General features: G+C 37.9%; 1 protein-coding gene across 16 annotated transcripts in view; it reads left to right on the top strand.

Annotated features, from left to right (window-relative positions):
- PTPRM (protein tyrosine phosphatase receptor type M) overlaps positions 1-20,847 on the top strand; it is a 482,698-nt gene that overhangs the window by 316,268 nt on the left and 145,583 nt on the right. For 9 of the 16 annotated variants that reach the window (XM_064507226.1, XM_064507237.1, XM_064507232.1 and 6 more), the window contains one exon: positions 9,139-9,271. In XM_064507226.1, the coding sequence (XP_064363296.1) occupies positions 9,139-9,271 (133 nt within the window). Of the gene's footprint in view, positions 1-9,138; positions 9,272-16,227; positions 16,258-20,847 lie in introns of all 16 variants that reach the window. The other 7 variants (XM_064507225.1, XM_064507224.1, XM_064507229.1 and 4 more) reach the window with 1 other exon arrangement.

Genomic DNA, 20,847 nt, shown 5'->3' with positions numbered 1-20,847 from the left:
CTGCAGTCCGTCATATATGGCTGAACTTCATGGATTCATATTGACCTCTGTGTCGCATTTGGGTGATCAGATAGTAGTTCTGTTAAAAAGTCCAGTTTCTTCTTTACATAGTAGTTGGCTTTACTACTGAAAATCGACTACATCTGAAATCTTTTATTTGAGATGCAGGGTCTTTTTTTCAAATATGCTGCCATGACCTTTGTTGAGGTAGAGATCTGTGATGTGCACCATGCAGAGTGGGGTTTTTTAAGTATGTAAGCAGACTTTTCTCCTGAAATAGAATAAAATGAAGTGGAGGGACCCTTTAAGGCAATTTGAGAACTTAAGGTTGCAAAGTATATTTCTGTTTCTTCCTTAGGAAATTATTTTCTCCAAAGAACAAAATAAATGATTTCTGTATATTCTATACTGGTTATTAATTTCCTAGATGTGGTGAAGGCTGTGGAGTATGGCTTAGCCATCACATAATGATCTTAGTGCTTTTGAAGTGCCAGGACTTAAGTCTCTCTTTCAGTACAAGTGGGGACTTTCGACTGCTTGCTTGCCCACTGAAGATGGAATTTCTATGCATTTTAGTTAGTTAAATTTCCTTAATTAAGAGAAAAAGGGAAAAGAAGAGCTATTAGAAAGTATTTGTTTTCCTGGATAAAAAGAGCTATTTATCAAGGCATGCTTGCTTGTTTTCTTGCAAGCCTTTTTTTTTTCTTTTCTTTTCTTCTTTTTTTAATGCAGTCTCCAGAAAAATCCTGTGTCAGGAGCCCAGATTAAAATTCCATAAAAAATAGCATTTTGAGACCAGAAGATATATGTCAAGCTAGGAACTTTATTTGTTTTAGGCATATTTTATAAAGAATATTATTATTCCTGACAACCAGAAATACAGATGTTAAAGAAAGTCTTTTTGCTCACATACTCTCATGAACCAGCCAGCAGTGAGAGATACAGTTCACTTGATAGTCAGCTAAATGAGTCATATTCATCAGTGAGGTAGTTCTTTGTATTTCTTTTCATGCAGTTGTGTCGCTCATATTTACATTTTTGTAAAGAATATCACAAACAAAATCAATAATTTATAATTACTGTTATACAGTGGAGCCTGATTTTGATAGTGCCTTCTTAGCAGAGACCTTTTAACAAGACAGGCTTTTCGTGCTTTTAAAAAACACCAAATAAACAATACACTAAATCAGCATGGTTGTCTTGTGGAAGTACAAAATTCTTTTTTAAGAAAGGGAGATCTCTAAGCAGCAATATGTATTGTAGCAAGGATCATAAATCATGGAGGAGATGCTCTGCTGCTAAAATATGAGTGCCGTTTTCCCTGTGTCCCAGACATTCAAAAAATAGATTTAGTGAGAGGTAGCATGTCATAGGAGGGAGAACCAGGATATATTGATTTCAACACTCAAATGGCTTCAGTGCTGAGCAAAACAGAAACAAAACGTAATCCCTGCCCCATGGAAAAAAAGCAATTTATACATGAGCACTTCCAAAAGAAGCCAGAAAACAGAAAGGGAAAAATACTATAAAAAGAGAAGTAAAGCAAACCTTACGCCAAGGCATTTATAAAAACAAATATATTCGAGGCATAGGCTAGAGACAGGAAAAAAAATGCTGATCAAAACCACCTTCTGTCACAAATATACCCTGTCCACCAACACCTCATAACTTCCACCATATGGACAAAAAAGCAATACAGTTTCGAAGGAGAAATAGGAACATTGATTTGAAAGCTCGCGATGATGAAGGGGAGGGAGAACTTTCTCCCTTAGCTGGAGTTCTACCAGAATTAATAAAACAAAGACTTTTGTTAGCAGAATACATGCTGGCCAGCAGATGAGGACTGAATGCCAGTCACTTACAGTGTAAACAGACTAGCCGGGGCAGTAAATCATTTCATCTACAAATCTGTATGTGTTTTGGGTCTTCTCCAAGGCAGTCACAAATCCCGGCATCTGGAATGAACTTGAAACTCAAATAGAAAGCATTTTAGACTGGCTTGTCATTTCATAACAATGGCAATGCTGCTACAGACTTAGAAATGAGTGTTTTGAGGGGAAAAAATGCAGAGGAAATACTTGCGGGGGAAACCGGACATTTTCCGCCACTGTCCTATTCAGGCGTATTTTGCAGTCTGTGATAAAGGGCTAGAATCCCTGTTGATCACTTTACGTTTGTAAGAAAGACCTGCCTCTCTGGAGCACTACCTTTCATACCAGTAGCGTACACTCTTCAGGAAAAATTTATCTGTGTACTTTCTTATTTTGTCATATTGCCCTTTATCCCAACCTTTTACTTTTGGCTTCCCTTTGTCTGCTTCTCATACAAGAACCTTTATGTTATTCCCTTCCATCCTTGGAACACCCTGACCAGAGTCATCCATAAAAACATCACTCTGTCCCTCAAATCACTCTTAAAGATCTGTTTCTACTGTGATACTTACTGGAAATGCTGAGTGATACCGGCTAGCTACCAGAGCAGGAAGGATAGAGGGGCTCATTTATTTGGGTACTGGAAGTGCATTTTCTTAAGAGTATTTGTCTCCCTCTCCCACTTCTGATTGCTTCACCTGCCTGTTACAGCCTGTCTCAGTTCAATAGCATGGTTTTGGGGGCAAAGATTGCTTTGCTGCGTGTTTGCTCTTAGCACAGTGGGGCTGCCACTTAATTTAGAGCTTCTGGGTCCTACTATCATCCAAATAATAGGGAGCAATAGTGATAGTAGGTTTTGCATTCACTCCTGTAATTTGTGATGACCTTGGAGAGTATGGTCAGACTCTTTAAAGCCAAGTTCTCTGATCTTTTTAATCCTGGTTCTTCATGGCATGGTCGATAGGGCCCTGGTGATGGATGTTCAAAGGAAGCATCACACATCAGTTTCTCTATTCTACCGTGTACCATTTTGCATCATTTTGGCCACCTAATCACAGTGCAGCTGTCACACCGGGCTATAACATCTCATTTTCCTGACCCACTGTGTGAAGTAAGTTAAAAGTAGGTGCTGAGAAGTGATAATAGTCAAATCACACGGCCTGCATAATAATTTGATTGCATGCCTCAGAAGAATGTGAAACCTCGTAGGGGTGATCATTTAGTTTGCTCTAGAGAGAAACAATGGGACATTGCCAGTTTTTGTGTAATACACAAGTCAACAGTGAATATAAAAAAAAACGTGGGCTGGTTACTAACAGAACAAGTAAGTTTTACTGGAGACTAAGACGATCTAAACTAACAGTATTTTTACCTTAAAGCTTTTTAAAGTTCTCCTTTACATCTGTCACTGGAATACCTATGAGTAAAATTTGATTGGAAAAGGCTTGACAGTGACTTACCAAGCAAATACCTTTTCAGAACTTAAAGCTGCAGAAAGAAAGTAAAAAGGCAGCAACTATGATCACCCCTGAGTGGGAGAAATAAAATGAGACCCATCTACTTTATTAAAGGAGGGGATTATTTATTGACTGCAATAGGAGAAAAAATATCCGGATTTAAAAAAAATTGCTATAGACAAAACAATCTATAGCTGGTCTTCAGTATTTGTAGCTTTTATTGTATTCCTTTGTTGGTAAATAGGACTAGCAGTTCCAGGCTGTTGAGCCAGGGTTACTTTAATGGTCCTTCTTTTCTATACAACGACCCAACTACCTTTTTTTGGAAGGCAGTTCATCAATATTGCAAAATCAAGTCCAAACTTTGTTAATTTAAAAAGAGAGAGAGAGTTTTTGTTTAATTTGGTGGAGCTCCAATTCTGTTACTGCAGAATATTCTCATTGGTTTTGAAAAACAAAAGAAAACAAGCTTGCATGTAATTTAAGAGAATGATATTTTGCTTGCTCGTTTCACTCAGTCCGTAGTCTTTGATTCCATTTTCTTGAGTAATAGTTAAACTGTTCTATCCATAAACTACCTACAGAAGATAACTGTTTACAAGCTTTTGATTCTCATCAATAACATGGCACTTTTGTGTCTTCTGAATCACAAAGGAAAGGGAAATTTCCCATCGAAGGAAATTGCAAAACAGTTTTCTCCAAAGGTCAAATTACTTCCATATTAATACCAGACCTGTGTATCCTAGCTGAGAACTAGGAATTCTTCAAAGATGATAGAGGATTTTTTTTTCACCCTGTCTTTTAAGCCCTTCTATCTTTCACCCTCTCATTTAACCCATCATTTAAGTAAGGTACAGAAGCAGGAATTTCACTGCATGAAATAATTCAAGAATTCACACTGCAGCAGACACAAGATATTAGTGACTAGAATAGAATTCACTTCAGAATCTAAAGAGGAGGTAGATGCTGAAAAGTGGCAGAGTAATCACTAAACTTCAGAAAAGAAGATTTCAATATAAAGAAAAGGCTAGATGAAAAGGTCTGAGAGTCAAAAATAAGTGAAGTAAAATCTGTAGGCATTTCATGGATGCTACTTACAAAGATAATCACCGAGTCTTGTAAGGTACTGAACAAAAGGGGAACCATGACGGAAAGGCATAAATCAGGCCAGCTGAATGGTAGTTTTTCTAGGTTAAGAAAAAGAAGATGTTTCTCATTTGGAAATCTAACTGTAGGGAAGGTCCCCCCAAATGGGCAATAAATATGTACAAGGGAAATTGGAAAGGCTGAGATTAATTAGAACTGTAAATAGCTTAGGGTATGGAATCAAACAACCTTACTGCCTTTCAGTTTAATGCAGGAAACCGATTTCACTGGGTTTTGTGTCATGTTGGGGTTTGTCAAGATGTAGAGAGTGTATCTCTGCTTTTCACTCCTGGCAGGAAGCACTGTAGTTTGTTCTCATCAAGTTAGGACTCTCCAAAGTCAGCACCTTAATCCTTTTCAGACTGGCAGGAAGCATTTCCCTGTCCCTTCATTTCCTGAACAGCTCCTTTGAGCTATCCTGCACTCACTACTTTTAAGTGACCTATTACCTCTGTAGAGATGGACCACAATATATTTGTCCATTTTGCACTGATCCTTCTAAATCCAGTACCCCAGATGGGCTCAGTAAGAAAGCAGAAGAGAGGTTGTTCAGCAAGGTTTAAGGTCAGGCATCTGTATACAAGAGTGGAACCAAAAGTCTAAAAGTAAAACAAAGAAAAAACCCAATAAGTCATTAAGTCCAGTGTTGTAAGACAAATACAGTGGCTTAGCTCAGCAACTTAGCTCAGCTGTTGGCAACAAAATGTGGTCTGTCATTAAAAACACTTACTCTACTGGAGATACAGAAGACCACTGGTCTTGTAGCTATATATTTAAAAATCACTGTAACTGACAAATTGGTTGAATCAACAATTGTAAATAGGATAAATACCAGGACCAGAATATCATGATACAATAGTGTATAATTAAATATTTTTATAGAGAAGGATTCCATTTTATTCAGTTTTTTTTAGAATGTGTTGGTGCAGTAGTGTGTCAAAAAGAATCGAATGCCAACCGTTTTTTTAAGACTTGCAACAGTCATTTTCCATATACAAATAAAATTAAAAGCACAGGTTGACATTACAGTTTCTCAGCTGGCAAAATGGATTTCACAACTGCTGCTCCTGGCTGCTCAGAACTCCAAACACAGTTTACTTTTCTCTCCATGGCACCAATGCAATTGTACATGTGGCCATGGGTTAAAAGTCAGTTAAAAAGTAGTTATGAGGGGAGAGACAGAGTATTATGTTGGATCAAAAACTGCCTATCAGACAGGAACTGAAGAGAAATAAACTGCCAAATTTTATCATAGCTAATGTACTTAAAGGTTTAACACTATATGCTATACAATATACTTATTAAACACATGGAAGAGTGAATGTTGAGGCAGCAGCTCTGGAATATGATACTCGGTGATTCAGGTTAATAGAATTCACACAGGACTGAGGAATTTCAGCAGGACAAAACCAAACTGAATAAACAGGCAGCACAAACCTGAATTTCAGTTTTGATAAATGCCACATAGTGTTCAGTGGAGGAAAATGTGAATTACCTTCAAGTCATAAAAGGTTCAAAATTAATCACTACGCTGAAGAAAGGGATGCAGCTTTCGCTGTAAACAATGCATCAGCAACCTGTTCAGTGTCCATCTGGTGTCAAAATAAAACCAAACAGAATGTTAGGGGGGATAAAGAATGGGGTGGAATACCACAGAGAGAATTTTTTTAAATCTGGTTTTGAAAAAACTGTTTGTTCTCAGCTAGAATACGGTACAGTACTGATTACCGCATCACAGCGAAAGTACTGTATAAGAGGAGATTCAGATAAGGCTGTTAGGAAGATGTAGGAAATGAGAAAGACTGACAAAACTTTGATTAGTTGCATGTAAACATAACATGAGCTACATTGCAAGTATAAACAATGTTAAATAATATTAAGAAAAATGATCAGGAGTTTCTAATACTAAAAGACTCAAGAGATGCTCAAGAAAGGTGAAAGGTAGCAAATTAAAGAAATAAATACATCTGATAAATTTGTTTCTTTTACCCTATTTGGCTGGGAACCCACTGACACTCCCACAGAAAGGGAGCCACTTTCAGACAGGGAAAGAATGAAATGTTGAATGCAACCAAATATGAATTGAGTTAATGTCAATATCTAGATTTTGTAATATTTAATGACAGCAATTTTTAAAAGGGTCGAAAACATCATGTTTCCAGTTTAAGACCATCTCTATTATGAATCAGGTTGAGTCTGTCATGGTGGGAAGCTTTATTCCATTTTTACCTCAGGTTGTCATTACCAGCACCTTTCCCTGGCCCATTTGAGATGATCCCTCAATTGGATAAACCACTGATGCAATATAGGAGTGTTAGCATCCTCATGTTAGGCTCTGTATCTCTCCTTGTGGGTAGGATTTGTTTGGAGGATTTGCAATAGTGGTGGATTCTCCAGCTTGTCCATGGTTCCCAATGGGGTAATGCATGGTATTGTTGAAGGCATCCCATAAAAGTTGTGCTCCATGACATGTGGAAAACATGTACTCTCAATAAGATTTTGATATTCTCTCCTCTGCATAGTGTAACCCTAGCAGTTCTACTGAAGTGAGGACCCTGTGCTGTCACAGAGAGACATGACATTGGATAAAACTCATTAAATGTAGCAAGGCTGCCTTCACTTATTTCTGATGTTGAGCATTCATGGTTCTAGTGAGCTAGCACTAGCAGCCTTAACGGAAGGAATGAAACGGTGAGGCAGAATTTGATTTAAAGGAGGCATTACTGGTGAGTGTTATAGTAAGGTGGCCCGAAGGAGATAATGAAGACAAGACTGGAAGAAAGCAGTCCTAAAAGTTATATTTGAAAAGATGTTGCTTGTTAACTTTGCATTTTTCCTTGCTGGGGTTTTAGATTTAAAACAAGACAGCAAAGTCTGTATCATCTCTTACTGTTTACTTCATACTTGATTCACTGCTTCCTGTTTGCAAAGTTCAACTCAACAGCTGCCTTCTGCACAGAGATATTCTAGATATCTTCTAAATATCTCATACGCTTTTGAGTGGTGTGCAGATTACAGTAATAAAGAGTTTCCTTATAAAAAGCATTTGTATGATACAAGAAAAATAAAAATAGAACTGCTTATAAGAGCATTTTGTGCATATGCATAGCAGAATGGTTAGAGCCAGATTCTGTTACCTTTACTCATATGGAGAAGGAATTTTACTAGTTGAGAATTCCAATGTATTGATACGGAAGTGACTGTGGAGCGTGCTATGGTGGGGCTGGACACAGAGACAGATAGCAGATCATTTTCTTTAGCTGATCAGTCACACAAAGTGCCAGGGCCAGAGTTTTCCAAAGAACATGGAACAGTTAGTTCCAGATATATTTTGATTGAAGCTTAGCGCCTTTTATGGCATCAGTACAAATTGCCAGGTTGTCCTATCATTTATGGTGGTAAGGTGTTCTGAAGGTGCAGACCAAAGATATAATTGTGGGAGATAAGAAGTACTCACCATCTTTAAAAATGCTGGTTATGATTGATAAGAAGCATTGGAATTTTTTTCCTTGTAATTTTCAGAAAATATGTCTGCATGTAAATTGATCATTAAATTGTTTTCTTCCCAAAAAAGGAAATGAAGAAACAAGTAAAATATAATTAGTGCTTTCAAAATCCCTTTTGGAAAACAGACAATGAGATGAGCATGGCCTTAAAATATTATATTTTATTTAGACTTTACGCTTCCTTCCTCCTTCCCCAAAAGGCTGTAGCAGGCAAGTGACACATAAATCCCTGTGTCCACTTTATGGCATGGTGTCTCAAATGATAAATGCTACCACATTTTCATTTTTAAAAAAATGGAAGTCCTAAAAAAAAATCAGTTTGTGAATTGAATATTGCTTCCTTAACATTTTTCATCCTGAACTCATTTAGTAGAGGAAATGGATATTTTATCAGACATGGATTTGACGTTCCATCACATTATACAGTAAACAGTACAAATGATGTTATTTTTTTTAAATGGAGAAGCTGGAAAAGCTAAGACAGTAGCTGCTATAAGGCACTGGTTATCTCATTTAAACAGATATTAAATGTGGATGCCAGTGGTGTGATCATCAGCTGCTTCCCACTTCGTGAATAAATTGCTTAGAAGGAGTCTTTTTGCCTACCAGATGTGACCTAGATTTAGATTTCCAAAGGCAAAAAAAAAAAGTCTATTGTGTAAAAAAACAATTGGTGGTAAAATGCGTGGTAAATGAGCTTATCTCACTTTTCCAGGTGTTTAAGCTAATATGTTATGGAATTACGGCTTCATTTATGAAAAATAATTGAGGAAAATGTTCCAGCAAATCAAATTTGGATAAAGGCTTAGGACAGTTATTGTGTTGTTAGCAAGTTTCTAAATGGCAGAAAGAACAGGGAGCCAGAACAGATAATAAAAATACAGAAATTTGTATCTGTGAAGAGGCTTTTATACAAGGGTCAGGCCTGGCTGTGGTATCGCACCTGTGTTGCAGTTTAGCAAAAGGGCATGGAATAATATGAACAATTGTATTTCTGTCAGTGCATATGAAAGCAGGCTTTTTCTCAAAAGATCAAGCATTGATGTCTGTTGGCCCAGGATAAGATTTATGATGTTGGTGGGTTAAATGTATAAAAATCAGAAGAATAACATCCTTATTCTTTTTCTCCCTCCTCTTTTGCATTTACTGATTCCATAGGGGCTGCCACTCGAAAACCAGATCCAGAGCCTGAAAAGCAGACCGACCATACTGTTAAAATTGCTGGAGTCATTGCAGGCATCTTGCTGTTCGTCATTATATTTCTGGGGGTTGTGCTGGTAATGAAGAAAAGGTGAGCAATTAATAGATGTTTTCTATGTACATGTTTATGTCATAGCATCTCCTATGGCAGTTTTCAGTTTGATATCGGCAAAAGTATCCAGCCACCATGGTGCCCTTTGCCACGGAGTTTAGGAAGTACTGCTCCCTGCCACCGCCCCAAAGCCTTGTTGTGATTTTATAAAACCACAATCTCTCTTTTATCCCACAGCATTTTCTACGAATTAATGTTTGTGGCTTTGTGACGAAAGAAAAAACAGCTCAAGGTTAATGATTCTAGCACTTTGTGCATTAGTACTGTGTGATGGGCTCTAATAACAGAGCAGTATCTCTATCCTGAAAGGGTGAGTCTCCACTCTATCCAGATGGCCAGGTGAAAGTTAGATAGTTTCATTTCCTACGGAAATTTGAGTTGCCCATCTTGAATATAAAAGAACACCTCAGTCAAACAGTAACTCAACTGATAAGCTAAGGTAATTTGTGCTAAAATTGAGTCTGTCTTGTTCTGCGTAAACTTCATTCCCTGAAAGCAAATGAAAGTGTTATAACTGCGCTGAATGTTTCCAGCACACACATGCGTTGAGATTGTTGTGCTTTTAAAATCATCTGAAAACTGCTGCAACATAAGAAGTGCCAGACTTAAACCTGGTTGCCTTTCTCTCAACACTGTAAAAGGGAAAAAATAAAGAGAGAAAATATCTCGTAGCTGGGGAGGTGGCAGGGATCAGGATAAAAAATCTGTGTCATGATGGCAACTAAGTCTAGACTGGGAAAAATTCACTAGCAAATAGAGTCAAGGCTTTAGGTCGTATCCTGAGGCATGTGAGCTTTTGCAGCTCTAGAGATGAGGCTGGGAATGTGCATCAGCTGTGTAGAGGGGCTGAGTCATAAATTCTCCTTCTATATCTGGTACTTCCTACCTATTGTCACTTTACTGTCCCATAACCTCTCTCAGCCTTGTTCACCCTGCATTATCCCCTTTTCTTCCTATGTGAGCAATCTCAGCCTGATTTCGCTCATCCCAACATTATCTGCAGTCTAGTGATTTAATTGTGCGTTAACTAGCTTGGCAGGTGTGAGATAGTCCAAACCCCTGAGCTGCCTGAAATTCTTCCAGAACTGGAACAGAGGAGGTGCACAGCTAAGGAGGCAGCTCCCTGGCAGTGCCTCAGGGCAGGCAACAGAAATAGCTGCTTTTCACTTTCCTTGAAGACAGAAGTGGGGCCATGAATGAAGTGTGAAGGGCTCTACGCAGAGAAAGGTGAGCTGTGGCCAGGGCAGAGGGCTAGTCCATGACAAGAGGTAGAAAAAGCAGTCGAAAGTCACCATACAGAAGAGAGTGAGAGTTAAGCCCCAGGGTAAGTCTGACCAGGGCAATGAAACAAACCCACTAACCAAATCTTCTCAATAAATTACTATGTAGCAGAGGTAAAATTGTTCTGATCTGCAGTACTTTTTTCTTCCCACTTCCGATTCCTTGAATCATTCGCCCCTTCCATTTTAACAGTTGAATTCCCAGGCTCCTCCCTAGGGCCAGTCGCAGCACTTGGCATGCAGTGAGGAAGGCTTCTTGCATTGTCTGGTCAATCCTACTTCACATTATTCCTGACTGGTATTCATCACCCTTTCTCTTCCAGTTCTGAGACTTCCCTTAATCATTTGTGCTAAAGGTAGGATAGATTCATCTAAGGGAGACAAGATCTTCTTAATCTTGCACAGAGAGCACTGCAGCAGAAAGTCCAAATAGTTTCAAACTAAAGAGGATGTTAGGGTCTGTGGCCGAATGGATAATGTTCCATCTCGCTTCATTCTCTAGGGAAAAGCTGTTTGATAGTCTAATTGTTAGAGTTAGGAAGGCTCAAATCCCAAGTGTTTCAGTGGATGTTAATGTAGAAGAGTACTTGATTCCTTCTGTCCATGACAGCACAGTAATTATTATTCATAGTAATTCTGTTGAAAAAAAAGTATATTATGTGAGCTTCTTTGAGGTTTGGAATAAATCTGCTTGTGACAAGGATGAAACTATTGAAAGTACAATAACCCTGTCTAGGAACTATGTTGCCAGATACACACAATTTTATTGTGTAGTACAGAAAGAATGATACCAATAACTTATTTAAACATGTCCCCAACTCATGCTGCAGCCTTGAACAAATCAAACTGTAAAATGAGTTGAGGCAAATATTAAAAAGTAAGAGTGGCTCTTCTGTGTAGTAGGATATGACTAGGCTTTAATGAGAGTTTCAGAAGATAGGTATATTGTGTCCCAGACCCCTAACACAGATGCTGTAGCATAGAAGGTCTTGAATACAATTACACTCATGACTTAAGCAAAAGATGAACTGATTATTCAGTAGATTGTTATTGGTGCATTAATTCACTATGCTGCTGAGAGTTCCTGTGGTTTCACCTTGGTTCAGTTACTGTGTATACATTATGCATCTGAAGAAAATGTATAAGTCATCCTGCAAGCTTAGTCTAACTGTAGTGTTTGTGCTGCTTTATGACACTTTGGCTGCTATTTCATGAAACAGTCTTATCAGACTAGTGTATCATTTGACTACTGCACTTGATCATTTCATTTCATTTACTTTAACAGGAGTTTTAGTTGAGTAAAGAACTGACTGAAAAATAAAACAGCATTTTGTAATTCTGTGGCACCTCTCCTCTGAGAACCACTTTCCCCACTGCACTATGAATGGTAGACTCATCAGGCTACAATGTTAGGTTTCACCATGCTGAATCTATGTACTCTGAAATTTTTCTTGATTGGAGTTGGCTGCGGCAATATCTCATTGACATGCTGCTATCTTAAGGCATATACTATCTGTAACTCTTTCACAAAAATGGATCCTTTTATACTTGATCTCCAGATCTCACTGGTAGATTAAACTTACTCTGTCTCTGGGGCTTCACAGTGCTTCATTAACTTAATCTCAAGCCACTAGTTTCCATTGTCAAGAGAACTGGAAAGTACTTTCACTGTATGTGATAAGCATGTCTTTGTCCAACATGCTCCTTTGGGTTGGAGAGCCATCTAAGTACGGCAACCATTCTTTACATGGTTGGTGCCAAGCACATGATTTTCACAGGTCAGCCTCTTTGGGTTTTAATTCAGTGGACAGCCAAAAGGCAAGACCAATTCCCAAAGCAGTTTTGAGTGCAGCACAGATGTGCTTTGGCTGTGTTCACTGTCAAAGCTGTAGGTAGTCTCTATTTGCAAATATCACTAGTCATTAAGCATCATTGTTAATTTCACTATATAATGGTCTTCAGAAGTAGTTACTCTTATATTGCAAACTGAGTTGCAGAGAGATTAGGTGACCTAACTCTTCAAGATATGGTACGGAGTCAGTAGCGAGGGGAGAAACATCACAGATGCTAAAACCTGTTCTGTGTGCGCAGTCAGTCTTTAACCATACTCCCAGATTTGTGTGCCTGTCACCTGGGTCAGGGTAAGACCATTAGTGCTTTACTCTTTCTCTCCCCACCTGGCTGTTCCAGGTTCTTTATCGGTCTATCTTTTCTTTAGCCATTCATCCACATTTCTGCATAAAGATTTCATGTCACGTAGACTAGTAACCTTCAGGCTGTTTCTAATATCAATATGGTCAAGTCGATGAGACTCTCCTTCTCTGTAAAGTCAGAATAATACCAGTATGCTGTCCTCTCTTCAGCTGTACTCCGAATCTCTCACTTAAGAGTTAATACAAAGCCAGTGGAAGCCAACACATGTGTTTCCACAAAATTTTTCCACAATACAGTGGATTTTGAATCTGGTCTTGAATAGGACAAACCTCAGGCAAGGCCCTTGATCTCTACCAGCCTTTGATATTCTGCATGGGACTTTGTGAAAAATAAAAAATAAAAAATGCAGCAAGTAAGGTCACCCTTTGGTCAAGTAGAGCAGTGGAAATGAGAGAACTGTTCCACAACCTTTGGAAAAACAATAGCAATTAAATCAAAACTCGGAAACATCAGAACCCCACTGCTTTATTCTTTTATTTTCTTTTTTATTTCAGTTAAGTTTAAAAAAGATGCAGAAGTTGAGAAATCAGATTTATTGGTCAAAGTTTTGCTTGAGGGTGTATATGTCTTTGGGACAGCAGTTTCCCTCTGGGCCACCATCTTGCTGCTGCTGTGGGAGTGCAGTAAGCAAGTGGTTATTAAAATTTGATTACTTCGGCTTCTTCTCCAGTTTTAGACTAGAGTTTGTGATCATTGTATTTCTCCATAAAAAGGTGTTTTCCTGTGCATATCTTTAGTTTCTGTTTTCACCTGTCTCTATGCCTCAGCTTTCCACTAGTAAGAGAGTATGATGAAAGAAATCACTCTAGTGTAATTATACAGTTCCAGAAGTTTCCCTTTCTAGTGGGACAATCCTCCTGTAGCCAAGTGCATTGGTTTTGGTAACTGTTTGTAGTGGGGCCATATTCTACAAGTCATATTTATGAAATTTATGTATGTCTTCAGTCCTGAAGGATATAAAAGTGCTTCATATTTTCACTGTACACAGAATCAGTTTATTGGCATGAAACAGCATCGCCAGTGGAAAGTGTCTGAAGAGCCATGAACAGTGCCATGTACAGATGAAAATTTGTCCTAGGTCGACCAAAATCTTTCAGTTGGTCTCTTTTACAGGAAGAATCTTCCACATACAGAGAGAGAGCAAGTTTCTATACGTTGTGTAGGAAATAAAATGTAACTTGTCTACATTTCTAAAACAAAGCTAAATCTCTCCAATCATGAATTATGCTTTTGCATGTGATCAGAGAACAAGTCTGAAGTTTTCTGTTTCTTGTAGGTTTCAAATTTCATTCTTTCTACCTGTTTTTTGTCAGTGTCTGGTGTTCTTGAGAATCAAAAACCACAGCGCTGTTTTTTCACAAACTTTCATATGGCAAATCTCACAGTTATAACAATGTGAAAATAACCAGAGCTTGAAACCTTTAATTTTTCTTATCTCATGCAAATATTTAAGTTGACATAGTCTCACAAATTAAAGGACATGAATTTTCAGCATTTTTTTCATACAAAATTGTTCATCTCTATAACATATCTGGCAGAATTCTGTATATAAATACCAGCAGTGTATCACTGATTAATTATATTTATTGTTGTTTCTCAAATTATTACACAACTTTTAGAAGTATGAGAACATTTATACTAACTACATTAAATCCCTGTCATGGCAACATATGGCAAGAAATAGGGTTGGCGGTGTCATAAGATTCTAAATGAGAGTGAGAGAATGAGTAATTCTGAAAAGAAAGATTGGGGGAAACATAATTACGACTGAACCAGATACAAAAACAACCTCTCCTTAATAGAGTGGGTAAGTGGATCTGTTTCGTTGGACCCAGTCCTGTACCCTTACTGAATACAGTGGGGACTGTGCTGGTGGAGTCAGTGTGCCACTGTTTCTGCAGCTTTCCCCTCACTCTATTTTTAGCCATCTTTTAAAACTCAGCTTTAACAGGTGTACATTTTGCAGATGTGCTACATGATTAAATATTCAATATCTAGCCTCTTGTGTTTGAACAATACTGTTTGCATCAGAAAAATGGGAATAAAATCTGGGAAATATTTCTAACAGCATCTTCACACAAAGGAGATGAGAGGGAAAATTTGATGAAAGCCTGGTTTTCAAAGGAATGCCTGAAGCATGTAGCTAGAGGCAAGTTAACATTAGTTATAGTCCTTTGCAAGGCCTGTTTACATGTTTCTTCTATAGTCAAAGGGCTGTATGTATGTGCTGTAAAAATTATAAATGCCTGCACAGTTTCTTTCAGTCTTTTCATCTTACCAACACGTGAGTGTTACTTGAAGTTACGTTCAGAGATGTTTTAAGAACCCAAGCCTCTTTTTAATTAGAGTCAACGTACAGGATTCATTTAGGCTGCAACTTGCCCCTTTCGGACAGTTGCAATCCTACCTGCAGTGGGCTCATAACGGAAGGAGGGAGAGAAATAAAGCAGAAAAGCTTAGCTGGAGGGCATGTATGCTTTGTGTTCGTGCGGTGCCTGTCTGGGTTAAGGAGGGTCTGGGTGTGCAGAACGTGAGACAGGAAGGACTGGCTGGGTCTGCATCTGCAGGGATGGCGATGCTGGGACTCCAGCTTGTTTGTTGTGACAAACCCATGGACAGGAATAACAGGGACACAGGATCAGTTCTTAGTTTTTCCTCTGCCACATGGGGAAATGCCACTAAAATCATTTTAATCATAAAGCATAGCCTTTTTATTTGTGCAAGAAGAAGGGAAATTTACTCAGTGTAAAGTAACTTAAAGGCGGCTGTGTGGACACAATTATGGACGCAATTGCAGACACAGAGTAACTTTTTCTTCAGAAACTAAATGAATTTTTAAAAAGCTGAAATATATTGCTCTGTGGCCATTTATTTTCCCCTCTGGAAACAAGTCCTAGCCCTGTCAATGGCTGAATAAATTAACATTTGATTTCTCTAAGAAAAGAAAGAGATAGCCAAAAATTCTACAGTACTATAACAAGAAGAGAAGCTACTTAATAGATATTCTGAAGTTCCTCATTATTAAACTTCTTACTAACATATTAGAAATTCCACATCCTTATTCCTAATCCAGTTGAAATGTAAATCAAAGGTATTTATCACTTTAATTGGGAGTGTTTGTGTGTGCATTATATGCAGATATATATATATACATTAAGTATCATTCCTCAGCTAGTAGGTTTACCTGAAGCCGGTTTAATTTAACAGTTGGAGAAGCATTATATACTGTATTGCATAAAATTTTATGGAGATTGGATATGCCCTTTGTCCGTTCCAGACTCGTTGCATGATATGCCCAGATAGGCATTCTTGCTACCTTTCATTTGTGTCGCCAGTTCTGGTCTCAGTTTCATCTTGATTTTTCATACATTAATATTTGGCTTTTCTTTCCTTCCATTTCATCTTTTCCACCACTGCCTAATCCTTCCACCATCATGGCAGAAGAAGCTATCACTCCTACACTTATTACCTGTAAGTAACTTCTTTGTCATCAGTGACGCACTTTCTGCCATGTCGTTCCAAGCATAAGTAGTGAATGCTGATGTTGAAAGTTCCTTTATGAAAACCAAATTTTTAAAAAGTTGCACTGAGATAAAAACAAACAACATGATCAATAATTTAAAGAAACATTTAGTTTTATAACAGTTTCCAATGCCTCATACTGTGCATTAGAGTCCTTTGAATATAGTTATGTTATGAATTTTCTTAATTGAAAAGTAGTAGGTATCATAATTATCACTATCATGTCTACAAGAAATTTTCATGCTTAAGTAACAGTTTTCAGAACTTAGCAGTTTCTTTCCCAGTTGTTCTGTTGAAAATACAGCATTGGTTAGACATGTACAAGCATTTCCGTTTGTTGCTGTGTACATATTACTACTTTTTCAAGAATAAAGATCGTGCATAAATGGTGTGAGTTACCGTTACCTGGATGGATTTAAAAGAACAGAGCACTAATACACCAGGCAAAAAATGAGGGCGAGATGAAACATAACTTTTAGCAAGTAAAGACTGTTTTCATTTTGATACTGCCCTTAGTGATACCATTATATGATTCATTATTTAGCCGAAGCCTTTGTTTCATTCACTGCTGTCAACAGGTGATGAACGAGAAGGGTTCTTCTGTGAATTTAGCAAATTCCTTCCAGAATTCGTTCCAGGCTGAGATGAAAAGACTATATTTTCTATGAAATAGCCCTTCAGAAAAACATTCAGTTTGGGACCATTTAAATGTTGTTTTTGAAATGTCAGAGGAGTATAATATAGTAAGTCATATAGTATGTTGTTGCCATAATTACTAAATATGTTTAAATTAATATTCTAATATGATTCATGTCTCAAAGCTAAGCCAAAAAAAAAAATTGAAACAAATGAAACATTAAATGAAACACTTTCATTACTGAAAGAAATTGGATTATACTTTTTTTCCCTTTTTCCTGTGACAATGGAAAACATGTCAACCAAAATGTTTCTGTAAGCCTTACAAACAAGTTTTGTCCCCAGTTTTGCAGTCATAGAGACTGTTAATAGTAGATGGAATAGGGCTGTCCTGGCTCTTTGGGATGCTCTTACAATGACTTCAGGAAAAGACCTATCTTTTCGTTAGTGTGATACAAATGTAGTAGCTTTGTAGTTTGGCTACATCAGTTCTTCCAAAGGAAATTGTGCAATCTATGTGTTATTTTGCTCCTTGTTTGGGGAAAGAAAGGGAAGTAAGTTCCCAGAAAGGAGCAGGCAAAATCAGGCTGTGCTATGAGGAAATATTTTGGACCAAGTTCTCCACCTGTTTATGCGCCATGCAACTTCACTGAAATTTGTGGAGTTACACAGATCTGAGATAAATGCATATCTTATTCAAATTTAATTTTTAACTGAGGAAGTTCGTATGGATTATAAAACATGCTGTATTTTTAGAAACATCATTTAAAATACTCTGCCATTGCTAATTTACCATTTCTATACTGGGTGTCATATTTAAGTTTACTGATTAGTCATTGTAAATGCAAGCTGTGACATCCAACCAAGCATCTATGCACTAAAATAGTTACCATTGTCTTGTATGCTGATTTCCTTATGTGCTGTGGGCTCCCTTTCCCTAGTAGACTGCAATCTCTGCCATTTCTAGAGCCATCCTAAATTAAAATTAAAAAAGAAAAAATTGGCAGATGCCTTGAGCTGCAGATGAATCATCAGAGGTGGACCTACAGCTGCGCGTATTTGGCAGCGAGCTATTTCCATTTTATCTTGTATTAGCTAGTTAGCCAGTCAAGAGATTAAAAAAAAAAAGTTGTTGAGTACTGCTATTAAGAATTATACTTCTTGTTAATAGGCTTAAGTGCCTCTGCCAGAGCCTTTCCTCCCACTCTCCCTTTCCTGAGAACTATTGTATTCTCCACCCTTCTCCCCAGTCAGGTAGCAGATTTTTTGGTCTGGCGGTCATCAGTCCTCCAGGAGTTCTTTTGTTCTTAAGATCAGAGCAAATTTCATAACACTCATTAACTCTGCAGTAGGTCTTTTGACTTTTAGCAGCAAATTCTAGGTGGGAAAAAAGGAAGAATAGAGACGATGTCATTAGCGATCTGCACTTGTAATGACTAGTGTTCCCAGCATGGCAGCCAGCACTGACAGAACTTTGCTTTCTCCTGATGCTTTTTTTGATGGGCAAAACCCCAGGGACATTGGTCAGAGCAGGAAAAATACCCTGTAGTTTATTGTGTAACTGTGGTGGATGAACCGGATGAGCCTGTAGTTCAGGTGAGAATGAGCCCCAGCGTGCTGACCAATGACCATTAGCTTTTATGTCTGAGATTTTCATTTTGACTAAGATATAGACAGAGGCTTTGTCTGCCTTTGGAGATCATTAAACATTAGCCAGGAGCTAACGTAACTACAGTCATGCAAACCCCAGCAACAGACAGAAAAATGAGTGTTCGTACTGTCTGTGTTTGCTCAAGGCAGTGCCCCCGACAGAGCATTTGGGGAATTCAGTTTAATGAAAATTCAGCCCCAGAATCTGGGGCAGATAGTTACAGATTGTAACTGTACAAGTTGCTTTCAAGAAGAGGCTTCATTACATTGCTAGGAGTAAGATGTATGCCCAGTTAAAATACAGAGTTGCACAGGTAGCTTTTATTGTTGTCCATCAGTTTGAATTCGATACCAAAATGGTATATTATGATTATTATTGAGATTAAGTACTTAGGCAACAATGGTGCTGCACAGCAGTTAGGTGCATAATGTTATTTGATTTTTCACAAGTCATTTCAAGTTGTGCTAAAGTAGGGAAATGAGAGACAGTTCTTTTACCAGTATTCCTAGAAATATTAATCATGTTGGGCTCTTAATATTATCAAAGCTGGCTGATATTGTCTATCCCAACACTAGTCATCGAGTTTGGTGGCTTAGGATAGGAGTACGTCACAGGTACACCCTCTGTACAGAAATATCATTCACGAAGCATAAAATAATGTTGAAAAATTACTAAAAAGGACTGTATAGGACTAGAGGTCCTGTTGCCTGATACTTTTTGTATGACTCAAAGAGGACAGAACTATTCCTGTAGGAAAAGTCACTCTACAAACAATGAACTTTTTCATAGAAATGCAAGTGAAAACATATCCTCTGGTTTTTTAAGGTTTTGATAGTTTGGGGCGCAGTTGAAGTACACTTTGCCCATATATCTAAGTTGAGCTTTGGAGCCTGGGAGTCTGTCCTAAGTTCAGTTATCCCAGTGTCTCTCTCTTCCCTAGCATTTTTTCAGTGCTGGCTTCTGGATCTCTGTACAGAGGCTTAATTTGTGGTTCCTTGCCCCAGGCCGATCGTGATTGTCCTAGTCCCTGTGGCAGAAAGCACAAGCTTAGCAGATTTTCCAAAAGTCCCTAATAATCAGAGGGATTTGTTATTTTTTAATAACAACATTTCCAAAAGATTAATGGTATTTAGACTGTTAAGAATGACTTCTGGATAATTTTAGGAAATATGCAGTCATCCCATATCAGACTTCTGCATCAGTTTGAAAATAGCTAGAGATGTTAGAAACAGTTCTGCATTCTCAACTGCAATTGCTCCTGGAACTAGAATAAGTCCATCAGTTTGCTTTTTCCAAGTAGAGGGCACACTGAACAGAAAAACATCAATGTGTCTGAACTGTTTGATGTGTCTGATCTGTTAGACTAAGCTTGTGATCTCTTCTGAATCTTTAAATATGCATAGTTACATAGACTGGTATCATAGAAACATGTAACCCGAAATAAACGTGGGCTTCTGTAATTGTCATGTAAGCTAGACTTAAATGAATTGGGGATGTCCCAGGAGTCCTCTTGCATCTGGCAAAGTCTATAATGCCAATATTGAAATTTTTGGATAATCAGCAGTGCCCAAAATAGCAAGGAGGGTGTTTTAGTAAATCCTTATAGCTGAGAAATGCATTAGTGGGCTATGTGCCACATGCTTTGAGTGCAGAGGTCCAATATATAGCTTCCATGCAGAGAAATGAAGTCAGCTCAGAACTAAAATTTTATTTTTAATTAAAATACACTACATGATTATTGTTAAAAATCTTTCTGAAGTCATTATTTCTTATGCTGATTCCTTGTTCCTTCTGATTCTTTTGGATCCGATTGTACTGCTTTATAGCCAAGGCTTATATATACATTCCCTACCGTTTGTCTGTAGAAAAAGTATAAATAATCCTTAGCACTCAGACCACCAGTAAGTAAATCCCTTTTCTTTATTAGCTCTTTCTGAAGTTTTGTGAACCCCCAGGGCAGTGGTCTGACTACATAAAATAGCTTTCTCGAGCTGCAAGAGATAAGATTACCGAAGTTACTCATGGAGGAATAGCTGTGCTTTCATTCATCTTTTCTGGGCACGTTTATTATTATTTTTCTGATACCTACAAGTAGGAAATCCATAGTCATTTCTGAAGGTACCCGGACTTTTCAAAACCACATCAGCCCAGATGAGTCAAGTGAGAAACCATAATCTATAACATTCTGCAGGTTTGGGGTTTTTAAAATAAATCTGTACTACAGAGAGAGTGAGGGTGAGGTATCAGAAGTG

This window comes from Dromaius novaehollandiae, chromosome 2, assembly GCF_036370855.1.
Source record: "Dromaius novaehollandiae isolate bDroNov1 chromosome 2, bDroNov1.hap1, whole genome shotgun sequence".
Lineage (NCBI taxonomy): Eukaryota > Metazoa > Chordata > Aves > Casuariiformes > Dromaiidae > Dromaius > Dromaius novaehollandiae.
The sequence above is the reverse complement of the archived record's forward strand: the minus strand, read 5'-3'. Positions and strand labels throughout refer to the sequence as shown.